Source organism: Microtus oregoni, unplaced genomic scaffold (assembly GCF_018167655.1).
Source record: "Microtus oregoni isolate MIOR12 unplaced genomic scaffold, Mior012 000014F_ref0000157, whole genome shotgun sequence".
Taxonomy (NCBI): domain Eukaryota; kingdom Metazoa; phylum Chordata; class Mammalia; order Rodentia; family Cricetidae; genus Microtus; species Microtus oregoni.
This window is the reverse complement of record NW_024543073.1, coordinates 14931492-14946435: the sequence shown is the minus strand read 5'-3', so window position 1 is coordinate 14946435 and position 14944 is coordinate 14931492. Positions and strand designations below refer to the sequence as shown.

The 14944-nt window shown below is 45.5% G+C and overlaps 1 protein-coding gene across 2 annotated transcripts in view; it reads left to right on the top strand.

The window, feature by feature from the left end:
- Ccdc125 (coiled-coil domain containing 125) overlaps positions 1-14944 on the top strand; it is a 45887-nt gene that overhangs the window by 7185 nt on the left and 23758 nt on the right. For both annotated transcript variants that reach the window (XM_041663260.1, XM_041663259.1), the window contains exons 2-8: positions 1127-1241; positions 2302-2642; positions 8137-8195; positions 9474-9560; positions 11049-11126; positions 13156-13241; positions 14294-14376. In XM_041663260.1, the coding sequence (XP_041519194.1) occupies positions 2342-2642; positions 8137-8195; positions 9474-9560; positions 11049-11126; positions 13156-13241; positions 14294-14376 (694 nt within the window). In that variant the 5' untranslated portion in view covers positions 1127-1241; positions 2302-2341. The remainder of the gene's footprint in view (positions 1-1126; positions 1242-2301; positions 2643-8136; positions 8196-9473; positions 9561-11048; positions 11127-13155; positions 13242-14293; positions 14377-14944) is intronic.

Below are 14944 nucleotides of genomic sequence, written 5' to 3'. Positions count from 1 at the left end.
AGGTGGATCTCTGTGAGTTCAAGGCCAGCCTGGGCCACTACCGCCAGAGTTATGTAACAGAGATAAAAAAAAAAAGAAAAAGAAAAGAAAAAAAATAGAACTATTCCATAATTACCCCCAAATTTCCTAGTGATCTTTGATATCAACCTTCCCATTCCAGGCAGTTATTAATCTATTAGCTTATAATTTGGAAAATTCAGAATAAACCAGTTACTTTGGCCACCAATCAGGTTACCAGTACATATTCTATTTGCATGTTGAGTGTTGAACTCAGGGCTTTGTGCGTGCTAGGCAAGTACTTGACCATTGAGCTACATCCCCAGCCCTGCTAACTGTCGCTGTACATTAGTTTTGTTTTGTTTTGTTTGGTTTGGTTTTTTGAGACAGGGTTTTTCTGTGGTTTTGGACCCTGTCCTGGAACTAGCTCTTTTAGACCAGGCTGGTCTCGAACTCACAGAGATCCGTCTGCCTCTGCCTCCAGAGTGCTGGGATTAAAGGCCTGAGCTGCCACCACCACCCGGTTTAGCATATGGGTTTAAGAGTGAAAAATAAGGCTGGGCAATGGTGGCGCACGCCTTTAATCCCAGCACTCGGGAGGCAGAGGCAGGCGGATCTCTGGGAGTTCGAGACCAGCCTGGTCTACAGAGCTAGTTCCAGGACAGGCTCCAAAAAGCCACAGAGAAACCCTGTCTCGAAAAAACCAAAAAAAAAAAAAAGAGTGAAAAATAAAATAGCAGTCTCACCAGATGGTGGTGGCACAAGCCTTTCATCCCAGCACTCAAGAAGCAGACGCAGGCGAATCTCTGAGTTTAAGGCCGGCCTGGTCTACAGAGCGAGTTCCAGGACAGGCTCCAAACCTACATAGAGAAACCCGGTCTTTCCCCACCAAAAAAGCCATCTCAGCAAAAAGTCAGGACTGGTCTGTCTTTGAAAGTCCCAGTAAGCATCTTCTTAAGCAGCGGGATATTTGTATTCCCAGTCTCATCTGAGGCTTATTACTGGGATTATTTTTTTGCTATTACTATCATCATCATCATCATCATTATATTTTCTTCTCATTGAATTGAAACCTGACACTGGACTCTTTAACTCATAGTTGTTTTTAAAGTGAAACATTTCTACACAGTTGCAGCAGAACCGCCGTGTTGAAATGCCCGGTGTTGAAAGCCGGAGTTCACCGCACCCCGTCCTGAAGGAAGGAGGCTGAGTGTCTGCAGCACTTGCTCCCTGAGCGTGACGGAGTAAGTGACCCCAGGGGCTGGGGAGGAGGGGGCTCCTCGGTGGTGCGTCCTCTAAAATGCTGTTTCTAGAAGACATTTTCTTCTGGAAAAGAAAGCAAGTCTTGCCGGGCGGTGGTGGCACACACCTTTAATCCCAGGACTCGGGAAGCACAGGCAGGCGGATCTCTGTGAGTTCAAGACCAGCATGGTCCACAGAACGAGTCACAGGACAGGCTCCAAAGCTACACAGAAAAGCCCTGTCTCAAAAAAATTTAAAGGGGGGGGGGCAAGTCTCGTGGCGCCCAGTGTGTAGCCTTGTAGTCTTGACAACAGGACTGTTGTACATCCTTGTCCTAGAAGAGGCAAGTTTTATATTCGCTCGTTCTCTCCTTTTTGTTTAGTAAACAAGTCTTTATTGAGCCGCATTTGTGTTTCAAAAACTGAATTCGGCTCTAGAGTACTGGGGTGAAGCAGACAGGGCTTTGGGACCTGTTGGCGTGTCCCTTCTGCTTGAGGGTGTCTGGAGCAAGTTTGGGCCGCGGCTGAGGAGAATGTATAGGCGGCTGAGCTAACCTAGCACGTATACACAGTGATTCGCCTCCTGCTCCACTCAATCCCCCACCTTATCAGACGGGTTTGTGGTATAATTTGAGAAATAAGCAAAATATGGGGGATATGTTACACAGTTCTATGTGCTAGGGAAAGAAGGGAGGGAGGGAGATGATAACAGGAGGAGACGCTGGGCATCATAGCCCACGCCTTTCACCTCAGAGTTCAGGAGGCGCAGGCAGGAAGATCTCTGTAAGAGCAGCCAGTGCTCTTAACTACCGAGCCATCTCTCCAGCTCCCCCCTCCCACCCCTCCTCCCCCCAGGCTTTTACCATTGAATAATACTCCTCTCCGTGAATGCACACACATTTTCTTTATTCATAGCTTGGCAGCTGTAAGTTGGTGGCAATGAGCATGGATGTAAAGGCATCTTTTTGACATAAAACCTTTCATGTCTTTGTGGGGGGAAAAGCAGAAGAGGAATCATGGCATCCGCTGACTGGTTTTTAATTACTGCTTCCCCTCACTACAGGCAGCCTGTCTTCCCTTACGATAAAAGCCGCATTTGGCTGATGAGCAAAGTGACGAGGTCGCCGAGTGAGACTGAGGACATCTGGGAAACAGAGGAAGATGACATGACGGAAGGTGACCTAGGGTATGGCCTCGGAGGAAGACCCAGCGGGATTTATGAAGTTTCGTGTTCGATTGCATCTAAGAAAAGGTCAGATGGAAGGAACCTAAGCCCCCCTCCGTTTCCAAGAAAGGGGGAAGAAAGAAGCGAAACCAGTTTTCAGTATTCCGGGACTGAGGGTTTGCGGGATACACGCGCTCACGGACGCAGAGCGTCCGGCTACAGGCGGCAGAGCAGCGCTGGTGAGAACTCCTCCTCCGCGGCTTTCTCTTCTTCCTTCCCTTGTGGAGATTATCAATGCTCTCACTCTCCTGGCACGAGAAAATCAATAACCGCAGGAGATTTTCATCTCTATCTCTTTAAGACTATTTAGATTAAATTTACTTGTTTAAGGAGGTGGGGCGAGCACGTGTCAAGGAATGCCCCAACCTGAAGCCAGTCCTTTCCTTGCACCATATGGGTCCCAGGTTCCCACCCCGCGTCATCACTCCTGGTAGCAGGTGCCTTTTCTTGCTGAGTCACCTCACTGGTCCACTTCTTAGTCTCTTAAAGGAATGTGGGGAGTTCAGAGGTAGCTGATGTTTTGTTTCTGAGTATGGTAGGATGCTGGGGACCAGCCTCAGCAGAGAAGTGGGTCTCGAATCTGGGATGTCTGGAAAGCTAAGTGAGTACACGAACACAGGATTCTAATGCAAGCTGGCAGGCTCTCAGCTGCAGGGAGGGGTCTTCTAATTCTCTCTCACTCTCTCTATTTCTTTCCCTTTCTGTCTCTCTCTGCTCCAAGCTTCAAACCTCAGTCTTTCATTGTGAATTTTACACAAGGAACTTGATTTTTTTTTTCTTGTCCCAGGTTAATCATTTCAGGAACAAAGCAGTTCACAGAAAGTACAAAAATTCTTTGAAATCAGAACATCATCATCCATTATGACATTTTCCCAGTTTTCAAGCCCCATGCCAGCCACTATATTCTTAATTCTTAGCTGGGTTAATTATTAAACAACTTCTGAGGCTTTCACCTCAGAGGCTAACCACCTGCAGTTTACAGAAGCGTAGTTCAGCGGGTTTCACTCCATTGTCATACCTTTCCCATTGTTGTTTCTCACAATTCCAATTTTGATTTATAAGGCCAAAGGCAGTCATAGGTTCTTCAGAAACTTTATTCATCATAGCCAGTACCTTTCTGTTTCAGTATAATTCTTTTACCAAGTGTCATAATCAGGCAAGAACAATTTCTTCATTTTCCCCAATTCTTTTTTTTTTTTAGATTTATTTATTTATTATGTATACAGTATTCTCAGTACTCTGTCTGCAGGCCAGAAGAGGGCACCAGATCTCATTACAGATGGTTGTGAGCCACCATGTGGTTGCTGGGAATTGAACTCAGGACCTTTGGAAGAGCAGGCGGTGCTCTTAACCACTGAGCCATCTCTCCAGCCCCTCCCCAATTCTTTTCGTGAAAGAGGGGAGACTCTCAAGTCTCCCAGGAACACGACCCCCAGGAACTCACATGGGACCGTCCTTGCTACAATCACATGAGGTTTATTGACAGGACAGGAACCAGCTGGGGCCGAAACTAATTTCCCGTGCAGGGGTAGAGGAGTTTGACCCCGAGTAACTGGGAGAGGGGTATTTAGGGGAAGAAACCACAACTCAAAGGGGGTAGGGAGGGCGTCATTGGAAAATTCTGAAAATACTAGTGATCATTACAAGGGGGTAACTCCCCATTTTTCAAGATTATAATCTAACTTTATGGTCAGCTAGTTCCTGGAACAGAGTCACTGAACCGGCTAACTTAGATTTTTGGTTCTTCTCTCCCTGCTAGATTTTTGGCTCTATTTTTCCTGCTAGATTTTTTTTTTTTTTTTGTCCTATTCTTTCTGCTAGAGGGGTCTGGATTTATCCGGGTCTTTCATCAGTGCCTGCCCGCTCTATCCGATCAGTGAGATTCGTATTAACGTACAGTGCATCCATATTTTCAGAAGCCACTGGTGTGGAAGAAAAAAAAGAACATGAAGAACGAGTACACGAGCAGAACTGTTATAACCAGAATCACCTGTAACATTGCCAAATGCACATGCAGACGCCATAGAAGTGGGCCTCGGGGCACACACGTGTTTTCTCCTTGGCCCTCAAGTAACAATTTATTGCTGCTGGGTTGCCTGGAGGGAGTTGCTTCCTGCCTCCTGGGAACCCCAGTGGAGGGGAGCTATGCTTTGCTGGTCCAACAGTAGCTAATCTGCTTTGATATCATCCCTGTGTGACTCTGGTGGCTACTTAATGCCTTTTCCTTTTGTTATGCAGTCTTATGCCCCCACCCCAGAGTTCCCTAGGTGCCCAATACCCGGGTCTAGGTTCTGGGAATACTTTGTGTTCTGAGTTACTCGGGTCTGCGGAAGAGGGAGACTCTGCAGGGCCCCATAAGCTTTAGCAAAAGCAGCAGGGAAATCAGGAGGGAAAAGGACCAACCAGAGAAACACACTCTGGCCCTGGAATCACAGTCAGTGAAAGAAATATGCCCTGGCCCTGAAATTAGAGCCAAAAGGCTAAAAAGTGCCAGTGAAAGAAACATACTTTGGCTCCGAAACCAGAGCCAAATCTGCCTCCTCACTGGCTAAGCAGAAAGCCAAGCAATCCCTGAGCGAGAAACCTGACCAGTTCCCACCCAGAAAATCTCCCTGGAAAACGCCATCCCTAAGAAGCACCTGTTCATTTGCTGCTGCCCTTCTTCCACCCTGGCAGAGGCAGCTGCTCTCCTGGATTCTTCCCTCCCGATAAATCTCTTAAATGAGGTTTGGGTTCCTTTGCCGGAATGGAGCGGAGGAGAAAAGTAACAACTTTCTGGTGGAGCAGGAGCGGAGCAGGGAGGGCTGTAACAACTCCACTGGGGAAACCTAGTAGAATGGAGTTGGTTTTTTTTGTTTTTTTGTTTTTTTTGGGTTTTTTTTTGGTTTTTTTCGAGACAAGGTTTCTCTGTGGTTTTGGAGCCTGTCCTGGAACTAGCTCAGTAGACCAGGCTGGTCTCGAACTCACAAAGATCCGCCTGCCTCTGCCTCCCGAGTGCTGGGATTACAGGCGTGCGCCACCACCGCCCGGCTGGAGTTGTTTTTTTTAAAGATTTATTCATTTATTATGTGTTACGCCCAGGTCGTAGGGTCCCCCAAAAGCCACCACAGAGGCTTGGGCTCTCCGTCTGTCCGATTTGTAGCGGTTGAGAGCAGAGAATCCCAAGGCCAATCGGGGTAGGGTTTTTATGTAGTAGAGGTTGGGGTGAGGGGATTTACAGGATTCAAGACTTTGACTCGCTGCTGTTTGTCCCGGGATCTTTGTTAAAGGTGAATAGGTGAGTCCTGGGCTCAGGGACTTCCCTTGGTTTTATCTAATCTTATCTAATGGTTAGAATGTCAGGTACTTCCTTTTAGTCTTGGCCCTCCCTGGGTGGTGTCAATTTACAGCTTTTCCTGGAACCCTGTGCTGCCTGTGGTGGCAGGCTGTGCATCCCGGGCCTCACGTGTGGCCAGGCTACCCAGGGCCCCACAGTGCTCGGGCCCCATTGTGTGTAGCTCGGTTGCCCTGGGCCCATTATGTATAACAGTATTCTGGTCTGCATGTATGTCTGCAGGCCAGAAGAGGGCGCCAGACCTCACTATAGATAGTTGTGAGTTATCATGTGTTTGATGGGAATTAAACTCAGGACCGCTGGAAGTACAGCCAGCGTTCTTAACTGCTGAGCCATCTCTCTAGCCCAAAGGGCCAAGTTGCTCTACTCCGGGGGAGCAGAGCCGAACTGTAACAACTTTGCTGGGGAAGCTCTCTCCTCCCAGAGCAGAGCTGCTGCATTGGAGAAACCTTTCCATAGAGCAGGGCTGTAAGCTGTTCCGCTTCTGTGGTATTCCTCGACTCCCCACTGCCAGATCCCTTTCCATCTGAGGTGCAATGCTTACAAAATCAGTCTCCACGAGGAGAGAGAGAGAGAGAGAGAGAGAGGGAGGGAGGGAGGGAGAGAGAGAGAGAGAGAGAGAGAGAGAGAGAGAGAGACTGAGACTGCAGGAAGTGGTCAGCTTTAGCACAGGAAAATCAGTCTTCATGAACTGACTGCCTAGAAGCTCTTTTATTGACACCCAAAAGGCCTTTGGTACGCAAGTCAGTCCCTGCGTACCAAAATCTCTTATCCGAACTAGAAGTTGTCTTAAGGAACCATGACCTAAGCAAGCACAGTCATAAGAATTCCAGGTTTGGCAGGGCGGTGGTGCAGCACCTTTAACCACAGCTCTTGGGAGGCAGAGGCAGGCGGATCTCTGTGAGTTCAAGGCCACCCTGGTCTACAGAGCTAGTTCCAGAACAGCTATGGTTGTTATACAGAGAAACCCTGTCTCGAAAAACAAAACAAAACAAAACAAAAAAAAACCAAAACAGCAGCAACAACAACAGAAAGGCCCAGAAGTGTCTTATGACTGAGGTTATGCTAAGGTTCAGAAATTCCCAAGAAAGAGTAACCCCATAAATTTCAGATAACAATCTCTGATTATTTACCAGGGATTATTTAAAGACCTATGTGGCCATCACTCCAGAGTAAATGCCATGCAATGGCCCTTTTAATATTCCACTACAAATAATAACCAACAAAATATGCAACTAAAGCTACAGAAGACCATCAGGCAGTGGTGGTGCACGTCTTTAATCCCAGCACTCGGGAGGCAGAGGCAGGAAGATTTCTGTAAGTTCAAGACCAACCTGCTTTGCAGAGCAAGTTCCAGGATGGACTCCAGAGAAAAAACAGAGCTATTCAGAGAAAAAAAAACAGAGAAAGCCTGTCTCGAAAAAAAAAAAAAAACAAAACAAAAACCACCAACAAAAAGTTACAGAAGAACTTCAGTTAGTTATTGTTCTTGGAAAGAAAGTTTGGTTCCTAGGCATTGTTATTGCTACTTAAGACAAACATTAAAATCCATTTATTCGACTAGAACATTCATGTGTTTCTACACATTTGTGTGGCAGCCAGTTCATCAACACATGCTTCATATCACAACCCCCTTTAATGCTGTTTTTTTCAAAGCCACTTATCTTTTAACTTTACGTATTTTATCATTAGTTATCATATTATAATTTTTTCATTTTGCAATTTTTTTTTTTTTTGGTTTTTCGAGACAGGGTTTCTCTGTGGCTTTGGAGTCTGTCCTGGAACTAGCTCTGTAGACCAGGCTGGTCTCGAACTCACAAAGATCCGCCTGTCTCTGCCTCCCGAGTGCTGGGATTAAAGGCGTGCGCCACCATCGCCCGGCTCATTTTGCAATTTAAAGAAAATACATATTTGAAGCCGGGCGGTGGTGGCGCACGCCTTTAATCCCAGCACTCGGGAGGCAGAGGCAGGCGGATCTCTGTGAGTTCGAGACCAGCCTGGTCTACAAGAGCTAGTGCCAGGACAGGCTCCAAAGCCACAGAGAAACCCTGTCTCAAAAAAACCAAAAAAAAAAAAAAAAAAAAAGAAAATACATATTTGATATTTATAATCAGATTCTCTGTATTTTGCAGAGGGGTGGGGACAGGGCATTTGAGACAGGGTTTCTCTACATAGCCCTGGTTGTTCTGGAATTCACTATGTAAACCAGGCTGGCCTGAGGCTTACAGAGATCCACCTATCTCTGCCTCCCGAGCGCTGGGATTTAAGGAGTCTGCCACCATGGCCAGCTAAATGCCATGTATTTAACTAAAGAAACTATTCAATTTTTCCTCCAATAGATTCTAACTCAGAATTGTCAAATGAACAATTAAGGCAGCGTCTTCATGAAACTTTAGAGGTATGTCCTGCAACGAAGTGGGCCTTGCACCCCCATCCATTCCTCCAGACCTCTGCCTTCTTCCCTTCATCTCTTGGGCACCTAGTTTTCAACAGGCTCCCTTTCTTATTCTCTCCGTCTCTGTCTCTCTCTCTCTCTGACTGTCCCTCCCTCCCTCCCTCTTCTTTCTTTGTTTATGTTTGTGTGGGCACCTGTGCACAGCACACATGTAGACATCAGAGAACAGCTTGCTGGAGTTGGTTCTCTCCTTCCATCTTGTGGGTTCCAGGGATTGAACTCCGGTGGTCAGACTTGGTGGCAAGCTCCTTAACCTGCTAAGTCATCTTGCTGGCCCTGGCTCTTGCCTTTTAAAGTCCTCTTGTATAAGCACACCCGCGCCCTCCAAGCATTTCAGTCCTTTCTCTACCTGGCTTCTCTGAACCTATCTAAACTGCAATTGCCATTGCTTCCTTGAGATGCCATATCTCTGCCTCCCAAGTGCTGGGATTAAGGGCATGTGCTGCTATGCCCAGCCGAGAATCCTTTGAGACCTTTGTCAGACAGAACAGCACCGAGATTTTTCTTTTCCTTATGAGAGATCCTTTATTAAGCAGGGAAGAAAAGGTTAATTGGTTGCTTTCTGACAGGCAGAAAAACATCAGAAAATGACCTCGCAGGTGTAATTTTTAAGAGGAGACAGGGAGGTCTGTGTTAGAATAGGGTAGGATGCAGTAATAAAGGAGATGGGGATGAGGGAGAAGGGGACAAGGGAAAAGGGGCAGGGGTATTTGTCCTGGAGGGACAAAGGACTGTCCCTGGATAGAGAGCCCCACTGCTCCAATCACAACAATGTGGCCCATAGGAAATAGCAGTTTATAAGGGTAAAGGGGGAAACCCCATGTTAAGAGGAGGTATTTCATTTTAATTGGGCACGTTAATTAGGTGAGCCAAAGGCTTCCAGTTGCTGGACTTCAATGGTAGTCAGTGTCACGGGGATGAAGTGACCAAACAAGGGGATGGACCTTGGTGGCTAGCTTTAGGACTGTAATCTAATGGGTTTTAGCAAGGCAGAGGACTGGGGACAAGGGCAAGGCCTACCAGAACCACATGCTGGAGTGGGCTGCTGTCCCGTCAGACTGGAGCTTGGTAGTGAGGCTCTTGGGCATATTCTGACAGGCTCCCTGCAGCGTCTCTAGGAACTCACAGCCCTGTTTAAGGGTAAATTTGGACTAGCCATGTTGACAGTTCAGGAATTCCATGCCTTGTAAACGGGAAGGCTTACTGTATTTCTGTCCTCAGGAAGTAGAGATTTTAAAAACTGAACTTGAAGCCTCTCAAAGACAACTTGAAGGTAAAGAGGAAGCATTGAAAATCCTTCAAAGCATGGTAAGAATTTATTTCTGACATTTTCATCACTTAACACATTTCAGTAACGAGTGGAATTATAATCCCTGCACTCAGGAGGCAGTGGTAGGAGGATTGAGAGTTCTAGATCAGGTCTGGTTACATCCTGAGACCCTGTTTTGGAAACACACACACACACACACCACCACCACTAGCACCATCACCACCAGCAACAGCAGCAGAAACAACGACAGTAATTAGTGATGTTTTTACCTTGTAAAATAAAATAATCGGTGTTTAATATTGTTGGGTTTTTGAGGTGCAGTTATTTATTAACTACTGAGTTGTATAGGTATCACTAGAACTTAATTTTAGAGCAAACATTTGCAATATTCTTTTTTAAAAAAAGAAATAAATCTTGTAGGGGCTGGAGAGATCACTCAGAGGCTAAGGGCATTGGCTGCTCTCCCAGAGGATCTGGGTTTAATTCCCAGCTCACAAACATCTGTAATGAAATCTGGTGACCTCTTCTGGCACGCAGGTGTACATGCCGACAGAACACTGTATATAAAATAAATCTCAAAAAAAAAAAAATTAAAAAGAATCACCTATACACTTTTTAACAGATTCGTCTTTTCACCTTTTCTCTTTCAAACAAACATAACCAAGCAATTTGTGTCTGTAATTGTTTGGTTAGCGGGCTTTTGAGGTCCAATCATGTTCATGTTAGAGGTCGGTGGAGACAGAGGGGGGGGGGAGGGAGGGAGAGAGGGAGAAAGAGAGAAAGAGAGAGAGAGAGAGAGAGAGAGAGAGAGGAGAGAGAGATTGAGACAGCGCTTCCAGCTTTTAAAAGCTGCCTAGCGCATGTGCACAGGGGGTTGACGTCATATGCAGATGACGGGTATCATGCATGCATCCAAGGGCTTAGCTGAGTCATAGTGGATGATTCAGCCACACCGCATGTGGATCACGGGGCCCTTTAACATCCCAGGGGTCATTAGGCTCTTCTGCCTGAGGGCTTGCTGCACATGCATGGCCCCAGAACCCGGAAGTGCCAGCCTTATTGTGGCTGAAATCATAACAAATACTTTCTTCTCCTTCTTGCTCCTCCTCCTTTTTAGTTTATTGAGACAGGGTTTCTCTGTGTAGCATTGGCTGTCCTAGACCTCTCTCTGTAGAGCAGGCTGGCCTCAAACTCAGAGATCCGCCTGCCTCTGCCTTCCAGTTCTGGGGTTAAAGGTGTGTGCCACCACCGCCCAACAATACTTTCTTTTCAGTCAGGTAGCTCATAACTGCCTGTAACTCCAGCTCCAGGGGATCCGACACCCCCTTCCAAAAAGGCGCCTTAGGCACCAGCACGCACATGCACACATTTATATGCAGACACACAGACATTGAAAATAAAGTATGTGTGTTGAAAATAAATAAATCTTTAAAAATAAAATATGCATATAGGAATATGCTCATATATTATGCAAATAAGAGGGTTTAAAGCTTAATTTTACTGACGCTATTTTTATTTTTTCTTAGGCAGTGCTTGACAAGGCCACAAGTCACACACAGACAGTGCTTCAAAAAACCATAGAACAAAAGCGATCTCTGGAGAAGGTATTTGCAAATATAGCATTGATGCGCTCAATCTGATAATATTTAGATAGAATTTTCTTTTTTTTTAAAATATTTATTTATTTATTATGTATACAATATTCTGTCTGTGTGTATGCCTGAAGGCCAGAAGAGGGCACCAGACCCCATTACAGATGGTTGTGAGCCCCCATGTGGTTGCTGGGAATTGAACTCAGGACCTTTGGAAGAGCAGGCAATGCTCTTAACCTCTGAGCCATCTCTCCAACCCCTAGATAGAATTTTCTTAGGCTCGGTGTGGTAACAGGTGTTTCATTTGTGCTTACTCTCCTGCAAGGAGTTCTGCAATCTCTGACGGTTTTCCCTTTGGACACTGACATTTTTTTTTAAATATATTTATTTATTTATTTATTTTTTATGTATACAATATTCTGTCTGTGTCTATGCCTGAAGGCCAGAGGAGGGCGCCAGACCTCATTACAGATGGTTGTGAGCCACCATGTGGTTGCTGGGAATTGAACTCAGGACCTTTGGAAGAGCAGGCAATGCTCTTAACCACTGAGCCATCTCTCCAGCCCGACACTGACATTTTTTTAATGATTTATTTTTATTTCATGTACAGTGGTTTACCTGTATGAGAGTATTGGCTCCCTTGGAACTGGAGTTATAGACAGTTGTGAGTGGCCATGTGGGTGCTGGGAATTGAACCAGGGTCTTCTGGAAGAGCAGCCAGTGCTCTTAACCACTGAGCCATCTCTCCAGCCCCTGGACTCATAATTTTTTTTTTTTTTTTTTTGGTTTTTCGAGACAGGGTTTCTCTGTGGCTTTGGAGCCTGTCCTGGAACTAGCTCTTGTAGACCAGGCTGGTCTCGAACTCACAGAGATCCGCCTGTCTCTGCCTCCTGAGTGCTGGGATTAAAGGCATGTGCCACCATCGCCTGGCTTTGGACTCAAATTTTAAAACAGATTGTCACGTGAGTAAAGTGCGACCTTTTATGGCAGCAGGTCTTATATAAATATATAATATATGGCAGCAGGTCTGACAATTTAGCACTTTTTATCTTTTTCCTTTTTTGTCCTCTGCCCCAGGCAGGGTCAGCGTGTTTCCGAACACCTCACTAGACATGGAATTAGGATAATCACAGATGTCATTTTCTTACATAAATCGTATTCTCCCCTGATGGGGCCATTTGGGTAAAGACTCCAAGAAGTAGTTTCTGGTGTCTACATGGGCAGAAGTGGACCCTGAGAAATCTGGGCTCACTATAACCAAATTTTGTTATGTATGCAATATTCTTTCTGTATGTATGCTTGAAGGCCAGAAGAGGGCACCAGATCTCATTACAGATGGTTGTGAGCCACCATGTGGTTGCTGGGAATTGAACTCAGGACCTCTGGAAGAGCAGACAATGCTCTTAACCTCTGAGCCATCTCTCCAGCCCTTATAACCAAATTTTGAACATAAATAATTTGAAATTTCTTTGCTGTGTTCGGTGAGCTTTATCAAAGTGTGTCTGAGAGCTTAAAAAAAAAGTCCATTTGTTGTGTGTTTTTTGTTTTTTTTAAAATTATTTATTTATTATGTATACAATAATCTGTCTGAGTGTATGCCTGCAGGCCAGAAGAGGGCACCAGACCCCATTACAGATGGTTTTGAGCCACCATGTGGTTGCTGGGAATTGAACTCAGCACCTTTGGAAGAGCAGGCAATGCTCTTAACCTCTGAGCCGTATCTCCAGCCCCGTTTTTTTTTTAATGGCAGAGTTTCTCTGTCTAACAGCCCTGGCTGTCTTGGAACTCACTCTGTAGACTAGGCTGGCCTTGAATTTACAGAGATCTGGCTGCCTCTGCCTCCCAAGTGCTGGGATTGGATTAAGGCATGTACCCCCACTGCCCAGCCTGATGTATTTTTCAAATGCCATAGACTCCTCCAAGCGCATAAATTAATGCCTTTCACCCATTCAGTGTCTCAGAAAGATTTATACTGATAATTTTCCACGAAATGTTCTTTTATTTGTTTTTTTATCTGAAGGTATTATTTCTCTTTCTATAGGAAATAAATGCCTTGCAGTGGGAAATGGAATTTGATCAGGATAGATTTAAAAATATAGAGGAATCGTGGATCCAAAAGTATGACAGGTTTGTATATTGATGGCATCGAAAACTAAACCTAGGGCCTGTGCATGCTGTGCAGTTCCATCACAACTGAGGGCCATCGTCCTTGGGCACAGCCGAGCCCATCCTCAGCCTGGGTAGGTATAGTATATAGTCCATATAGGTAGGTATCATCCGTAATTTTCCCAAGGAAAATTTTAAAATGCATGTCATTCAAATGCCATTTTAGGCTTTCTTCTTCTTTGAGCAAATTATAAATAAAATTCTTATTGCTGATCTACTTTCCATTCCCATATTTTTCTGTTGTTTTCCTAGTACTGCATATATAGTAGAGCCAGGCATTGTGGCAGGGCACATACCGAGGATGCTGCTCAGTGGTAGAGGGCCTAGTTAGCATTTGTAGAGCAACAACAGCAAAGAAAGCAGCCTGGGGAGATGGCTCAGTGGGTAACGTGTTTTCCTCACAAGTGTGAGGACCTGAGTTCAGATCCCTCATACCCTCCCCCCATGCACAGCTTCCTGTCGTCAGTCCCCTCATTTAACTTAGCCCAGTGGTTATGATCCCCATACCTACTCAGAACTGACCAGTATCCAAGGTTTACTTGAGGACAGCATCAGTGTCCAAATGGTTATTAAGTTAAATTAAAATTATATCAATGTGACACCAGGTGATGGTGGCACACCTTTAATCCCAGCACTCAGGGAGGCAGAGGCAGGAGGTTCTCTGTGTGTTCGAGGCTAGCCTGGTCTACAAGAGCTAGTTCCAGGATAACCAGAGATACACAGAGAAACCCTGTCTCAAAAAACCAAATAATAATAATAATTGAAGGTTGGCGAGATGGCTGAGTAGATAAAAAACATTTGCCACCAATCCCAAAGACCTGAGTTCGATCCCACCACCCACATAGCAGAAGGGGAGAACCCACTCCCACAGGCTGTCCTTTGACCCCAATATGTGCGCTGTTAAAATGTCCCACAAATAAAATAAATAAAATGTAATAAATTGTAGAAACAAAGATATTTTTGCTCATCGAGGTGTTAATACTTTAATTATTCAGTTAGATTTCCCTTTGCAGACTAAGCTGTGACAATACTGTCCTCAGAGAGAATCTGAAGGTGAAGACAGAAGAAATTAAAGCGCTCAAGTCTGAAAATGCTGGTGAGTAATGGATTTTAATGATTCTCTTAAAATATGTTAGCCTGGGGTGGTGGCGAATATCTTTATTCCCAGCACTTGCAGGAGGCAGAGACAGGTGGATCTCTGAGTTCAAGGCCAGCCTGATCTACCGAGTGTACAGCCAGGGTTACACAGAAACCTTGCCTCTAAAAAAATAATAATAAGGTCCAAATCAGGAGCAGAAGGAGAGAGAGCACGAGCAAGGAACTCAGGACAAGGAACTCACCCACACACTGAGACAATGGGGATGTTCTATCGGGAACTCACCAAGGCCAGCTGGCCTGGGTCTGAAAAAGCATGGGATAAAACCGGACTCGCTGAACATAGTGGACAATGAGGACTACTGAGAACTCAAGAACAATGGCACTGGGTTTTTGATCCTACTGCACGTACTGGCTTTGTGGGAGCCTAGACAGTTTGGATGCTCACCTTACTAGACTTGAATGGAGGTGGATGGTCCTTGGACTTCCCACAGGTCAGGGAACCCTGATTGCTCTTCGAACTGATGAGGGAGGGGGACTTGATCGGGGGAGGGGGAGGGAAATGGGAG